Source organism: Phaethon aethereus, assembly GCF_964289735.1.
Source record: "Phaethon aethereus genome assembly, chromosome: 1".
NCBI lineage: Eukaryota > Metazoa > Chordata > Aves > Phaethontiformes > Phaethontidae > Phaethon > Phaethon aethereus.
The window spans coordinates 80,725,806-80,739,387 of NC_138575.1; the positions used below are offsets into that span (position 1 = coordinate 80,725,806).

General features: G+C 43.4%; 1 protein-coding gene across 2 annotated transcripts in view; it reads left to right on the forward strand.

Annotated features, from left to right (window-relative positions):
* ETV6 (ETS variant transcription factor 6) overlaps positions 1-13,031 on the forward strand; it is a gene marked incomplete at its 5' end in the record, with an annotated part of 141,911 nt that extends 128,880 nt beyond the window's left edge. For both annotated transcript variants that reach the window (XM_082014258.1, XM_082014259.1), the window contains 3 exons: positions 5,703-5,845; positions 8,642-8,742; positions 12,086-13,031. In XM_082014258.1, the coding sequence (XP_081870384.1) occupies positions 5,703-5,845; positions 8,642-8,742; positions 12,086-12,191 (350 nt within the window). In that variant the 3' untranslated portion in view covers positions 12,192-13,031. The remainder of the gene's footprint in view (positions 1-5,702; positions 5,846-8,641; positions 8,743-12,085) is intronic.
* Positions 13,032-13,582: the final 551 nt, after the last annotated feature.

The window sequence follows — 13,582 nt, forward strand, 5'->3', positions numbered from 1 at the left end:
GGGTTTAAAGACAGCAATTGCTGTTTATGGGAGAGATTTCTTCCTACTCCTCAAACCCCAGCACCCTGTCTCCTCTCGCCCACCTTCTCGGAGGCTGTGCAGCTGCCTTTTTCTCCTGTGCCTAGTGTCAACCCTGGCAGCCAAGCAGCAGCCAGCAGACTGAGTGGGCAGGCAGCCCCCAAGGCTTTGCCCTCACTCTGCCGACCTGGGGACTGTACAACACATGGCTGTTACCAGCAGGAGTGTGAAACTGCTGCCTCTTGCACATGTAGGGCAGTGCTTACGAGGGACGTTTTGAGAGCCAGCTAAGTACTCTACACCTTATCGCTACCTTGTGCATAACTATAAAAATCCCTCTAGAAGCATTAACTGCAGGAAGAAAGTTGTAGCCATGCCCTCTCCATTTGAAGGTACAGTTTGCCCTAATTCCCAGCTAATTACATAGTTCAGCCTTGCCCAGTAATACAGCTGAGAAACTGTGGGACATGGAAATACCTCCTTTCAGAAGCCCTGCCACATTGCTGGAGCTGCTCACCACCTTCCCGCTTTGGCTAGGTTGTTTGATACCGCATCGCCTTAAAGCCTCTCAGTCCCAGCTATATCCACAGCTAAATCCCTTTACCTTCAGAAAAGGTATTTTACTTTGTACAATGTTCAACCATCTGAGTTCACTTTAAAAAAAAAAGTAGGTGTGTGTGTTAGGGGGAAATGATATTTCCTTGTGCTACAGAGGCATAGTTACGTTCTAAGTAAGCTTATTTTAGCCAAAAGGCAGGAAATTGCAGCATGCCCGAACAATTTAGGTACCAGCCCTAACTCAACTCCCCTATTGAATCTCCCACACTTTTAAACTTGCTAGTCCTCAGCAACATCCGTGTGCTTTTTTGCCATCGCTCACTAGTCACCGCACACCCTATGGAGAGCCCCTCCACGTGACTGCTCCTTTGGAGGCCTTGTGAGAGCCAAAGAAGTGATTTAGTCTTCATGGAGTCATTCACACCATCCAGGCTTTCTTCAAACAAGTGATTTATACTTGCAAAAACAACCATCCACATACTAGTCCCTCTCTCAGTTTCTCCATCCTTCCTGAAAATACGTATAACAATTTTGACCTTCCTGGAGGATGCTACTTTCTGTATTGTCTTCACCAGCCTTCTGTGAAGGTGTCTCTTCCCAGTGGAGAAGCTCCTTTTAATAGCATTTTCTAGCATTGCCTCTTCTTGGGTTTTCACCAGTTTCATAGGCTGCAGTTTACTTCAGATGGGCTCTAATATACTCCAAATTCGTTATATTCACTAAGAGTTATCAGGTAGTCTTTGACCTGTAGTCTCTATTGTCCTATTAAAAATGGTCTCTACTGGCCTGATAATGGTAGTTTATGTAGTTGCTGCTCCTCTGTCAGTCAAGGAGACCCCTCCAGAACCTCATCGTTTTCTACTGTGCAATCTGTGGAGAAAGATACCCAGGGTGTAAATCAGTTGTGGTTAAAAACAAACAAAAAAAAAACCCTGAGTGCCTACGCTCAAATTCCTAAAGGTCTCCCATGTGAAACTCAAAAGAAGGCAAGCTGATTTAGGTGCTCTGCAAACAGCTCATACATTTAACTAAATCGTGCTGACAAGCATCAGCCGGTCCATGATAACTAACATTGTGCGTGCACATAGCTTGCGGCAGAGGTGAGAGGACATGCAGTGAGCCTAAATCTTTTCTACTGGTGTTCAAAGCTAATGCTTTTTATTTCCTCTTTGCAGTGGCTTGAGACACAGTTGCCACAGTTGCACTGAGGCACGCCAGCTCATTAAATCAGTGCAACTCAGTCATATATCTAAATTTGCTGATAGACAAGTGTAGCTTTTGAAGACGAGTTTTTAAGTGATTGTAGTGGCCAAGCAGAATTTTCAAGAATTTTTTGTTTTCTTGTTGAAGCAAACAGATTTAGAGGTCTAAGATACTTGGGTGGTTGGGTTTTTTTGCAAATTCCAGCAGCCTACTAAATACCTCTGCAAGTCTGAGCAGCTCAGTCAGTTTAGAATATGGGATGGGGCCCTTGATCACTTGGGACTTTTCTTGTGAAGATCTCATGATGTAGATCTGAGTTCTTCTCATTTGAGGAATATTTATATTCAAGCTTAGCCTGAATCCATTCTAAAAATTAAGTGAACAACAAAAAACAAATCTGCACTTGAATCCTACCTCTTCTCAGAGTCTGAAGCTCTGTTGTTAGTCCAATAATTTGCCACCCTGAAATCTTGGGCTGAGTTTTTTTGTGCTTTCTTGTTTTTGTGAAGGAGGGGGCCACAGGGTGTGTGTATTGGGGGGGGCGGGGTGTTAATGATAGCCGATGGAAAATAACCAAAGCCATTAGGTTCGACTAGAATTTACTTGCTAGCCACACTGAGGTGAATGTGCAGCCCTGGCACAGTGCAATGCACATCACATGTACAATTGCAGTCAGCTGTCAGGGATCCATCAGCTCCTTGAAACTCTTCCAGGGGCCACTGTAGAGAAGGTATTGGGGGTCTGCCATCCCCAACAGTAAGAGGTTTTTTTATACACTTGGGAATTTTCTAAAGCATAGTTATGGCAGTATACTGCTGATTAAAAATAGCATCACATATTGCAAATAATGAGGTGAAAGTAAAGTTTAGGATAAATCATATCTCTGCAGAACTGTAAATATTAGCTGTAAGTTACTATAATCAGAGAGGTTGCACGTTAAAGACTATGCCGGAGCCTGACATTGACTTGCCTCTGTGGGATTGCCATCCCTGCAGCTGACCCCAAGGGGGGCCACTCCTTGCAGGACTAGCAATAGTAGCACAAGCAAAACCAAATGACTGATGCTGGGTCACTGAATTCCTGCAGCGCTCTCCCAATGTGGCCCTACACCAACCAACCACCTCAGCAGACTTCCAGCGCAGTCCGAAAGCGCTGGTTCAACAACAGACCCACATGTCCTTCCTCTCTTCCCTCAGGTTTCTAATAAATTCCTGCCTTAGCCAAAAAAGGTCTCTTTTTTCCTTGACAAACATCAGCTAAGTGAATGTTTTCCACTTTGAAACTGCTCCCACCAAGACAGACCTCTCTTGCAGATGAGGTGGGGGCCAGCCTGAGCCCACCATGGGTGTTTAACCCAGTACTGCCCACTGATGGCCATGGTGAATGATTTACCGCTGACCTAGACAATTGCATCACCTTTACAGTGATTTTAATGAAGGACTGGACAGAAAGAAAACATGGAGATCTTTGAAAAATGCTGATCTAAACCAGTGAATTCAACATCAATTGTTGACATAGACTATGCAGGTCTTGTTAAAGTTATCACAGATTACACTGGATGATGAAAAAAAAAAAGGTAGTTTTTGGAATGCAGCAGTATTACCAACTCTGATCAACTGGTGAAATATGCCCTGGGGAGTCAGAGCTAGAGAAATTGAAGGAAAAGGAAGATGGTTAAAGTTTTTGTTGTTTTTTTTTTTTTAAATTAAGATTCTTTCACTAAAAAATCATTTTCTATACAGTCTTTCATTGAAAGAGTTCAAGCATGAATTGCACGTGTGTCAAGGAACCACTTACGTGGCCCTTACTACGCTATTACCTGAGCACCTCCCACATTAGTAAAAGGCACAAACCAGTAGAGCAATATAATCTCCCTTCCCTTGTTCCTTATAAATGAAGTCTAGAAAAGAAGGGTTTTTTTACTGTGTGCGTGTCTGAGAGACCAGGTGTGTGTGTGGAGAAGTTATTGATGGAAAGGTGATGGAAGAACTGAATTTTGTGAATTTGTGAGAGGAAATCTGACAGCAATTAAAGCCTGAGACTTTCAGTTTCATGCTCTTCTGCAGACCTCCTGTGTCAGCCAGGGGAAGTCACCTGTGCCCGGAGCCGCACAAGGGGTTAGCCGCAGCAGCGTTTGGCATTGCAGTGTTTAACTGCAGCCAGCTACCTGCTTGGTGCGCACAGCCGTGGGCTACGTATGCGGCTTGGGGTGGGGGGACAGGCAAAGGAAGGCTCCTCTGCATTCATGTGGCAAGTAGGGACCCATCTAGGCTGGTCATTGGCAAAAGCACGTGGAGGAGAATTGTTTTCTGTCCTGGTTCCAGCTGTAGGTACCTTATTCTGGGTGAGAGGGAGGAAGCTGTCACTGAACAACAACATTCGCATCCATGAATGAAAAAATGGAAATTGGTTTCTTTTTTTTTTTTTTTTTATTAAAACCCAGAAAATTTTCAAGTGGGAATGGACATTTTTCTGTGAAAAATCTTAATGAAAATAAGGTTTTTCCAACCAAAAAATCTGACTGCCTCTTTCCTTTCACATTCCTCCTCTTGTAAATGTCACGGATGAGGTGACCATCAGGGTAAGTTTCAGCTAGAGCGGAAACCTGCAATTTTTGCCAGATGTCATCTCTTCAAAATGCACTGCTTTGTTCCCTGTAGGACTGGTAGGGAGAGTCTGTAGTAAGGGCACTGGCAAACTAAGCTCTAGTTTTAAAGACAATGCAGGTTTCAGAGATACTCTTTACAGTTCAAAAATGGAAAATACCATCAGTAATGTTAATATCTCTAACCATTTCAGGTGTGCTCATTAAATGTGCTATTTATATCCCTTTCAAAAAGCATTTTATATTCTCATACTGAACATGTCATCATCCCCATTGTAACACGTACCAACCCCAGACAGACAGGCATAGAAAGACAGCCTGACAAGAATCCATTTTAGCACTTAGAAGCTAGATGTCTTTGGTCACCAGCCCTTCAACCACTCTTAACAAGCCATCTCTCAGAGACTGGTTTTGCTTTCAGAGCAAAATGCAACTATACGGCCATCTTAGGGATCTGGACAGCTGAGCTATAAAAACCCTGTTGTTTCTGACAGCAGCAGAACCACCAGCTCTGTGCAATTCACTTCCATATTTCATCGTTGCCAGTTCCTGTGCTCTGCTGCGCGCACGCACATTGCAAGCAGGAAGTAGGAGCAGCTCAGCTCTTGGCTTCCTCGGTCTCAAGAGACTGCCATGAAACTGAAAAACACTAAACTAAACCCTAAGTATCTGTTAGACCTTTAATTAGCGACCTAAGGAGTGTTTGCCAAGAGGAAATTTGAATTCAATTATCCAAATAGAAAGCATTTAACCTCTCAGTAGCACTCAGGTAATTATAATACTTGAGTTTTTTTCAGGAACCTTAAAAAATAAAACAAAAAGCAGATTCAAAAGTGGTAGGAGGTGTCAATTTTATATCACATGGAGTATACAAAGGAAAGCTGTAACATTGCCCATGCTTTAGAGCCCTCATGTTAGCCCAGAAAGGGGCAGCCTCAAGCAGGGAGAACAGGTTGCAGGATTCTCGATTTCCCCACTGAAACAGCTAGCAACAGTATCAGGACCAGCAGTGGTAGTTTTATGTGCATCAGTACAGCAATAAACACACAACTAAGATGAGCAGGTCATCTCATGCAGCTTTTAATGTGATAAAGATGCTCAGTCAGTGTCAGAAGGACTAGGACGCATCAGAAGAGGCTGTATATTCCAGTACATTTTGGAACCATCAGTTCATACCAACCAAGCAATTTGCATTTCAGATTGCAGCAGCCGCTTCAGCCCTGATCCCAACTGTCCTTTCACTACACATCCACCCAAAAGTTTCCAGAATTAATCCCAAGGAAGAAAAGTCAATATTTTCTTGCTCCTCTCTTCACAGACTGTAGGTTGCTTTGGGATTATGTTTATCAGCTGCTTTCTGACAGCCGGTACGAAAATTTCATCCGATGGGAAGATAAGGAATCCAAAATATTTCGGATAGTGGATCCCAACGGGCTGGCCCGGCTGTGGGGAAACCACAAGGTAAGGAAGCAATGCAGTTTTCCTCCTATGGCACTTGGCCTCTTGTATCACAGGATTCATTTATAAACAGGGGAAAAGGAAGAAAGCATGTGCATATAAACTACTGCTGGCAAGTTGTAATCTTTCATTCTATGCACATTAGAAATGTAAGGCATCCAGCCTCAAGCACTAAAACCTATCCTTCATATAGAGAACCTGTTGGTTTGGTTTAAAGCCATTTAGCTGTAAATGCATTTAATTATAAAATTACAAGGAGTGCAAGAATTAACGGTCCTTCTCTCTCAAGGCATCTCATTTCTTCCTGAAACCTGATGCTAAGGATGTTCTGGTTAGATGTGGTCTACAAGGAGCTGTATACTACATCTCAACAGGAGCTTTCTGTCTGTGTTCCTGTCTGCACCAATACTCAGATTTCACGTGCTGTCCTGTGATAAACACCAAATGCTGCAGGATTATGTATTTCCTTTTAAGAGGGTAATTCTGCTTTGTTCTCTGGAAAGCAGTTACTGATTTTTGCAGTTTGGGGCTAGGTATGTACAAATATATCTGTATGAGTATATGCATATGAGTGAGTATATTCATATGAGTATATGAGTAGTCAAGTATGGATTTACAAAAGGGAAATCATGCTTGACCACCCTGATACCCATCTGCGATGAAATTACTAGCTTGGTGGATGCAAGGAGAACAGTGGATGTAGCTTATCTTGACTTTAGAAAGGCTTTTGAGACTGTCTCTCATAATATCCTCATAGACAAACTAATGAAGTATGACCTAGATAAGAATACAGTGAGGTAGATTGAAAACTGGGCTGAAAAGGTTGTGATCAACAGCACCAAAATCCAGTTAGTAGTGATGTTACCCTGGGGATTGATTCTGGAGCCACTACTGTTTAACATGTACATTAATGACCTGGATGATGGGACAGCACGCACCGTCAGCAAGTTCTCAGACAATACAAAACTGGGAGGACTGGCTGATAGACCAGAGGATTGTGCTGCCATCCAGAGGGACCTGGACGTGGTGGAGAAATGAGCTAACGGGAATTTCATGAAACTTAACAAAGGTAATGTAAAGTCCCCCACCTGGGCAGGAATGACCTGGGGGGAGTGTGAGACTTTACATTTCCCCTTGTTACATTTCATGAGACCCCAGGTGTGGGACTGTTTTACTAGGAAGGTGGCCAGACACTGGAACAGGTTGCCCAGAGGAAACTGGTGGAGTCTCCATTCTTGGAGATTTTCAAAACTCCGCTGGACATGGTCCTGAACAACCGTCTCTGCTTGACCCTGCTTTGAGCAGAAGGACCGGACTAGGTGATCTCCAGAGGTGCCTTCCAACCTCAACTATTCTGTGATTCCCTATATGAGTATACATAGCACATAAGCTTGATAAGGTCAAGATTTTCTCATGTGACTCATTGCTTACAAGAACATCTGTCTTAGAGGTCTTGGGCTGCAGCACTGGGAATGGAGAGTTCTGCCCTTACCCAACCTCCATGCTAATAATTGGTCCTTGCCATCACCTCTCATGTTGGGTGTCTAAAACTGAAGCTACTTCCATCCACTGCCTTTTAGCATGTGAGAAATGGAAAAAGTGCACATGGTGTTTCAGGAGACTTGTCGATGAGCAGTCTAGATTTTGTAGGGAAAACATTTTCATTGTTAGTGTTTAATTGCCACAGGAGCTCTTTATGTGGCCTCCCTTAGCAGAGCTGTTGCGGTGAGGGCAAGCAGAGAAGGTCTGCTCATTTTAGACAGGTGGACCAGTCTCATTTAATAAAGCCAGGTCAACACCGCAGACTTCTACATGATCTTGCACTGACAGAGCTGGGCCAAGCCAAACTCCTAACATGGAGGCTCACAGAGCAAAAGCATGCTCCTACTAGTTTGGCATGTTTTGCCCATGGCAAGGCAGCTGCTTTATACTCGTGCAAACACGGCTTTGCCAGTGTAGTTGTCTCTCTGTGGGGAGTTTCTTTGCCGGCATCGTAACCAGTGCTCCTTGTACCATAAAAATGTTCTTTATGTAGATGTAGCCTAAGGGACAGATCCTGCTATCCCAAGTCCTGACTATGGGGGCTGCCCACATTCAGCTCTGCCAGTGCCCATCACTTCTGCCTTGTGACACTCAGCTTCAGCAGGGCCATGCCTCAGTCACCCTACAGTGCTCTGGCAATGGCCTTTGGAGTAAGCAGCTCCCAAAATGAAGGGGACAATCTGTCACAGAAGCAGATGTACAACCTAATGGGCTTCTTGATTTACACCTGTATAACAAGAGGAGAAACAGGCTCTCAATCTCCACAGTGCTCTGTAAGTATTAACTAGTTAATGGAGGGGAATCCCAGAGTAACACTGCTCTTAGCAGGGATTGTTGACAGATTCAGTCTATTAGCCACTGTTCTTACACTTTTACAAAAGGTGGTTTCATTAAGAATAGGCCTGTCACATCCCACTTGGCATGAGCATCTTCCTCCATCTATAATGTCTCCTCCTGTGGTTGATGAAGCTTTTTGTTACCTGTGATGCAAGAAACTGAAGAAAAACCTCACTTGGAATTTTTGTTAGACTTTCTCGCTTAAATGGCCCTGTACGAAAAGAGACCCATAAAAATTTGGTGATGAGGGCTGGAGGGGCAGAATGGGCCTGCAAACAGCAGAAGAATGGAACATGTAATTTCTTGAACTGACTTGGTTACTTTAGCTAGCTGTGATAGTTCTGCAACTCCTTTTGGGGCTTAGGAAGGTTTTAATGAATCATCTCACCATGTTTTTCCTTTTTCTTTTGAAAAAAACAGAACAGAACAAATATGACTTACGAGAAAATGTCCAGAGCCCTACGCCACTACTACAAACTAAATATTATCCGGAAGGAGCCAGGACAAAGGCTTTTGTTCAGGTAATTTTTTCTTTTCTTTGCCATTCCTTTCTACAGACTATTAGTTTTTGAAGATGGAGGGTGAAATTGTGTGTGGGATACTTCATTGCCACAGCTATAACACAGGTGATAATGGGCATATACTTGTAGAAGCTGTCTAGACCAGTGCTTCCCAGCTTTCAAGGCAACTGCTCCAATTTACAAAAATACGGGCCTGTTTCAATGATCAGTGGAGTCAATAGAAGTCTTTTCATTCGCTTCAAGCAGTCTGCACCATTGTTTAAGACCTTAGCTAAATGGTTCATGATCTCAGCCAAACTGCTGGAAAACCCACTCCAAATTCACTTCTCAGACACAGCTGCCCGTGAAAGCTAAGGAGCGATCAGGCATTTCCTCAAGTGCATCAGCATTGCAGAAGAGAAGTTCTGATGACCGTGTCTCCAGTGGTGCTGCCATCAAGGAAGGAAGAACTTGCAAGAGGTGTTCATAAAACCTAGTGCGTCGGATTGGATGATACAACCAAGAATTTAGGAAATAGTGCCCAAAATGGCATAAAGCCCTGCAAACTTGTACAAACTTGAGTGTGGCTGGCAGAGAGCGAGAGCACTCCAGTTCTCTTCAGGCAAGACCAGCAAATCCTAGCACATACGTCTGACCCACAGAGCACTGAACTCATACCAAAGACTGCTTTGATGTCAGTGGTCTGGATCTAGTCATGTGCTTGGAAATGATATCAATAGGAAGGCAGTCTTGGAGCTTGTTGTCTTAAATAGCTAACAGAACTGCATTAGCACTCAAACTATCTACAGCTGAAAAGGTTTCTGTGGAATGTCTTGTTTATGTCAGCTCTTAGAAGGAGACTTAGATGTTGTGAGGAGAGTGAAGGGAAGAAGGAAGTACACAGGCAAAATCAACTGCGTGATTTTAATTTTTTTTGTGTAAAATTAAAACAAGGTTGCTCCATCAGCAGCAGTACCAAGGAAGGCAGCCTGGATTGCTATGGCCTTGTGTGAAGCCTGTGCTGCCCTGGGGGAATTCTGTGATGCTGAACAGTGAATGTGCTTGTTTTGGAGCCTCTCCTTTGGTAGGGACACAAACAAAACAGGAGTCCATCTCTTCTCAACCAGGCTGCCTATTTTCTCAAAACTGTAGAAACTTAATACCCTTAGAGACCTCAGTTCCTCTGTCAGACTTGCCCAAAATTGACCAACAGATTCAAAGGTCACCAGGGAGCATAAAACATGAGCATATAAACCTCATTTCCTTTGGAAACTGGAAAAAAAAACAACAAAGCATTTTTTGCACATTTCCCAATAAAAACTTATTGATGTTGTTTTCTTAGACCTATTTATATCAGAAAAGAAAAAGAGGAACAGCTGCAAAAAATCAAGCTATTAATGTGCCTTTCTTGGCTATTTCTCGCAAGCACAGAAATAATAGGAAATGTGACTTTATAAGTAACATGCAGGCAGTTGTCATCTGCAGATATCTGTACAGAGCTTTAAGTAAAATGGAGTCAGAGAAGGGATTTCTAGTAGGTTGCCTGAGTGTCTTCTGCAACAAAAGAGGTCACAGATACTCTCTCTTCATTAGTTTGTAGTTCTGTGTTGTTTTCTTAAAATCTAATCAAGTGCTACTACAAATACCCATGCTTTGAGTTTCTTGACATGACTTAAAACATAGACCAGAGAGAATACCCGAAGTACTGCAGAACAGTTCTCATCAGCCCATTTCCCACATGGTTTAGGAAACAGAGCAGACCAAATGTAGGACGGGCAGTGGGATTTCATCTTTGATGTTTTGATTTCATGTTTTGATTTCATCTTCATGCAAGATCAACAAGACAGGCACAGGGTTTAAATCAGGGCACAGTCTGGCCCGTAGGCTTTGGTGCGTTTTCACTGTGTAGCCAGGGACTGATTCACCACTTCTGTATGCTAGTTTTTCACCACCGTAACACCATTTAGATCAGCAGCGTCCTTCCAGCATACAAATGGGAGTGACACAGCAGTGAGTCACAGCCCTTTTTTTTTTTCCTAAATGCATATGTGCACATGATTTCCAAAATTAGAAGGGATGGCAAAAGGTTAGTTCCAGGCTGTGCTATGCATTTGCTAAGAGGCTCCAGATTTTTCAGATGGAAAGCTCTCAGCTTTATAACCTCAGAGGCAGAAGAGGAGGCAAGTCTTGCCCGTGAGCTTCAGCAGTGATTTTTCTGGGTCAGTGATAGTAACGAGGCTCCTGTCAGTTGGTTTTGTTTTCAATGGGGCAAGGATACTGAGCATATCATCAATCTGAAATAAAATCAGCTCCTCTGTTTAACATGTTTTGTACTGCTGAATGTTAGCCAGTATATCATTAATGAAAGACTGAAATTTTGTAACACTTCCAGCATAAACATCTTTCATCCTAATTTCTGCAGAAGCACTTATGAGTTCGGAAAGTGATTTGTGTTTAAACTAGGATTTCATCCTTCCTGTGCCACTCTCTCTTCCTATGCCATTAAATTCCAAAAGAAAAAGCAGAGCTTTTCTGTGCTTTCTCTGTGCGGTCCTATACAAAAGCATCCTGGCAAAGATCAAGACTGCAGACTTGATCTGCAGGCTGGTGGATGTCCTTCCCATTTCCTACTGCTGCCATCCCTCCCCAGCCGTAGTTTCTGTTTCTAGGTCCCTGCAGAGTTACTGCGTCCAGGCATTAGTGCTGGGAGCCGTGGCATTCGTTTACAGAGGATACTGCTTCTTTAGAATTACGCGTGCTACAGTCAAACGGGAAGAGACTGTCTTTGCTCACAATTCCTTAGCCCAAAAGCTTTTTCTTTCAGGGCTTTTTCAGTTTCCCAGAACTTGTTCTGACTTGTTCCTTGGCTTTTTCCACCAGTGCTCCTTTTGGTGTTTCATATTCCTTTTCACTCACCTACATGTAAGCCTGCACAAACCAGTAGCCCTCTGTCTCTCCACGCCTTGCAAGTGCTTTTGCTTTGAAATGTGCTAGCCATAAAGGTCTTTAATGTTTCTGTCACCAGACACCATAAATGAGTGTGCCCTTGGCATACTATCATCTTATTGACAACAGCCAACAATATGAGGGAGAAGAAGTAAATGTCATTCTTTGGAAAAGATATTGGGGTCTGGTTCAAATCTGAATTTTCAAGGAGCAGGGCTAAATGCCTGTGATTTTTTAATTTCCTTTCAAGCTATGGAGGGAAGACACCAGCAGGCTGCGCAGAAGCTGGGAAATACTAAGTCATTGGGAGGATACAGCGAAGATGATTTTGAGAGTTGTAGAGCTCAGGGACCTCAATGTCTTGATGAAGGTAAAAGCTGAGACCACTGGGAAATCCGCTTGTTTCTCTATTTTGCAGGTTCATGAAGACCCCAGATGAGATTATGAGTGGCCGAACAGACCGCCTCGAGCACCTTGAATCCCAGGAACTGGATGAACAAATATACCAAGAAGATGAGTGCTGAAGGGAACTGGTGCACCGCCTCTGTGGGTCCATGGGAGAAACATCTGCCCGGATGGCTGGCACGGTTTGGGAGGGGAAGCAACAACACAGAAGCAGTACTTGGGGTCGCCACTTAGCTTGAAGACCACGCAGGACCTGAAGCACCTTAACAAAACTAACAGGCAGAAGTGGTGCTGGCAGAAAAGTAAAAGGGAGAAAGCCTGGACTTATGCACTACTTCACTGTTCCTACAAAGTCTCCCTTGAGTTCATTCTTTCTTTTTGGTTTGTTTCAGTTTTGGGGGTTTTTTGTTGGTTTTTTTTTTCCCTAATAAACATGCAGTTTGACTTTCCTTATCTCACATAGGAGAAGACATCAGATGATGCTTTTTTTTTTTTTGAAGGCTTTCCTATGGAAATAGAGCGCTCTCATTTTCTGTGCAAGTCTCATGACATAACACGGCATAAAACAATAGCATCACAGCAGGGATTTGCTCAAGGGTTCCAGTTTGCTCCGATCAATGTACATGTGCTGCCACTGGGAAATGTGTTGAAGCTACCAAAAGAATTTACCACACATACCTGTCAAATGAAGAGGAGTCACCCTTCACGTGTAGGCTGGGATATCACCCCAGCATAGCCTGGGCTCACAACGAGTCTGCAAGTGGCTGTTAACTGCTGGAATACGGACCAAAACCAATCACCTAAGTGCTCCGGGGAGGAGAAAAATAAATGTGACAAACCTCTGCAATAGACTGATGTTGACGTTTTCCCTCCCTCTAGCAAAGAAGTGATAGAATGGAGGGGGGGGGAGAGGAAGGACAAATACATATATATGTGTATATATATATAAATGTTTCATATATATATGTATATATATGTAACCCCCACAATATATCCACAATGCAGAATTTCAGCTCAAAGCTTTCTATAAAAAAGCAAAGGCTGAAGCACCTGCAGTTACAAAAGGGAGGGGTGTTTCTTACACCTTCTAGCAATTTTGGGGTGAAAGGTGAAGGACAGTTCCTTACATCGGAGGGAGAAAGCAAAGGGACCCATCACATGGTTTGTATTACTCAGAAACCTCGCCAGGATCATTTTGTGCTGCTGGAGAGGTAGATGATTCACCAGTCTGAAAACTGATGGTAGAGAACTAGAGACCAAGTAGCTATACTTATATCTTCTAATTGATTTTGGCTTTGTTTTGGGATTTGGGTTTTTTTGTGCCTCCCCCACCCCACAGCTCTGCCATCAAGGGAGCTGTCTCAGCTTGTCCATTTTTAACATGAGTTCAAAGACAAGAAAAAAGAAGCCCTACAGCTGTGTTGCTTTCTTGGGTTTTGGTTTTGTTCTGGTTGCAAGGTGCCCCATTTTTTACACCCCTGATTTGGTTAGCTGCGCTGAGCGTGCTTTG